Here is a 2,438-nt window from a genome sequence, read left to right as displayed (position 1 = left end):
CATTGCGGCAGGCAATAGTCGCCATTTTACACATAACGGCAGGCAAGTGTCCCCATTTTACACAATACGGCAGGCCAGAGTCCCCTTTTACACATTACGGCAGGCAAGAGTCCCCATTTTACACATTACGGCGGGCCAGAGTCCCCATTTTACACATGATGGCAGGAAAGTGTCCCCATTTTACATATGATGGCAGGCAAGTGTCCCCATTTTATATATGATGGCAGGCAAGAGTCCCCATTTTACATGTGGTGGCGGGGGGGGAGAAAGAGAGAGGGAGAGGCTGACTTCCTCTCGCTCTTCGGCAGCCTCTCCCTCATCTTTGCGGCGCTTGGTGGTTCCCCTGCAGCTTGGCTCCCCCTCCTGGCCTCCTCCCGACTACCCAGCTCGGGGGGCAAAGTTTCGCGGAATGACGTGGGTGCTTCGTGATGTCACGACGCACCCGCGTCATTTTACAAAACTTCATTCCCGAGCAGGGTACTCGGGAGGAGGGGGAATCACAGATAACTAGAAGTGCCGCGGCGGGCGCCCCGTGCGGTTGCACGGCTCGCCTGCCACAAGAAATGGCACTGAGCTGGGGTGATATAAAGATCATATAGGTCACTCTCTCCTCTGAATCCTCCTGAGCTCCGTGTGTCTGTGGCTTCTGCTGCTGCAGGGTGAGGTCTGTGCTCTGATTGGCTCTCTGAGTCAGTGAGAGCCAATCAGAGCTACCACTGGGCCCTGTTGCTAAGCAGCAGCCTAGAGAGGGGAGAGGACTGACTGAGCAGGCTCATGTCTGAAGCAGAGAGAGTGTAAGACAGCCTCCAACAAACTTAGGAAGTTTCCCTGATACAGACACAGCAGCAAGGGGAGGCATAGCTATTGGGAATTAGAAAAAAACAAGCCACCATCAGAAGACCATCGAATGACTATCATTTGATGGTGAAAAACATCGGGAGGGCACCATTAAATGCTAAAAACACTACCATCGAAACAAAAACATTGATGGTTCGGAAACATCGACCATCGATGTCCATCCCTAAACCAATGTCCTATGACATCACCAATGTCCTATGACATCACAATAGCTCCCCCACTTCAGGAGACACACAGGCTGAGGAGACTCATTTCCTATTGGAAAGCCGACTTATCAGGAAGCAAACCAAAGGAGACTAATATTATTATTATTATTATTATTATTATTATCTGTTATTTTCTTCTGTGCGGCCAGATACCATGGCAGCACAGCGCAGTGCGCTACTGCTCTGCATCCTGTACCTTCTCTGTGGTGCAGAGCTGTGTAGTAGCTGCTTCACCTGTCTGAGGACAGCTACGGAAAGGGCAAGCATTTGCCGATATGCACAATCTATGGAGAAGATGGACGGTGTTGAGTGCCTGGAAAAGATACGGAAAGCGTTTAAACCTTTGGAAAACATCCAACTACAGTTTACAGAGATGAGCAAGATTAGAGAGCATCTGGGAGGCTTTAATATAACAGTCAGAGAGATCAGACCATCGCTCTCTGCAAAGGACTGGACAGCTGCATTTGGGCTAATGATAAAGGATTACATCAAGGATGTGAAATCGATCGCAGCCAAGAACCCAGCTGAGAAATGTGTACCCAGGTGCGGGATACAGAAAGCGGCACGGGTGTTTCGGTGTGATGAGTGCACAGTGCAGGACTGCAATGCGGCTACAGAGTGTCCCCTGGAGGACATCTATACGAAGGAGCGCGACCTGACCAACATTTTGTGCGTTCCACCTTTCACCCTTCCCAGCACAATAACAGTAACATGGATGCTGGCCCGGAACCTCAGGGTGGCGGACATCAGTTATTGTAAAACCATATATACGGGGGAAGATCTGCACATCCTGATTAATCCCACTCGTAAATACCACGAGGGAATGTACGCCTGTCAGGTAAAGGATGCGGACGACGATGTGATAGCGGAGATGTTTTATTTCCTGAATGTCACCCGGAGTAAAGCAATCGAATACTCTGAGCTGGAGGACGCTTTCAACGAGGTCGTGAATTCAGAATTCAGTCCAGAGGAGGAGTTGGAGCCAGAGCAACCGCCGTTACGCACCAGTATTGAGGATATGATCAAGCATAAGATACTAACAAGCACCAAATTCTGCGTCATCCTCACAATCGCCTTGGCACTAGTAGTCATGGTGCAGACTATACTGTTTGTACATCTGTGCTCTCATGCAACGAACATCGGGGATTCAGATTACGTGTGAAGGAGCTGCGCAGCTGGACCCCCGGAACTGTTCTATTCTCCTGCCCTGGCCGCTGCGCAACTCAGCTGCTGTACTGCCTGCAGTCTGGGACTTTCCAATCTGACACAGCAAGCAGTGATGCCCCCAGAAAACAGCATTGCTCCATGTAGTATGGGATGCCCCCAGAAAACAGCATTGCTCCAGGTAGTATGGGATGCCCCCAGAAAACAGCA

The 2,438-nt window shown here is 50.2% G+C and overlaps 1 protein-coding gene across 1 annotated transcript; it reads left to right on the top strand.

Moving 5' to 3' along the window:
• Positions 1-1,350: 1,350 nt before the first annotated feature.
• On the top strand, positions 1,351-2,226 carry LOC134990240 (sperm acrosome membrane-associated protein 6-like). Its single transcript, XM_063950664.1, has one exon. The coding sequence runs from the start codon at positions 1,351-1,353 to the stop codon at positions 2,224-2,226; it is 876 nt and encodes a 291-aa protein (XP_063806734.1).
• Positions 2,227-2,438: the final 212 nt, after the last annotated feature.

The sequence above is a fragment of the Pseudophryne corroboree genome, chromosome 2, assembly GCF_028390025.1.
Source record: "Pseudophryne corroboree isolate aPseCor3 chromosome 2, aPseCor3.hap2, whole genome shotgun sequence".
In the NCBI taxonomy this organism is placed as follows: domain Eukaryota; kingdom Metazoa; phylum Chordata; class Amphibia; order Anura; family Myobatrachidae; genus Pseudophryne; species Pseudophryne corroboree.
Note: the sequence above shows the minus strand (reverse complement) of the source record. Positions and strands in the feature narration are given on the sequence as shown.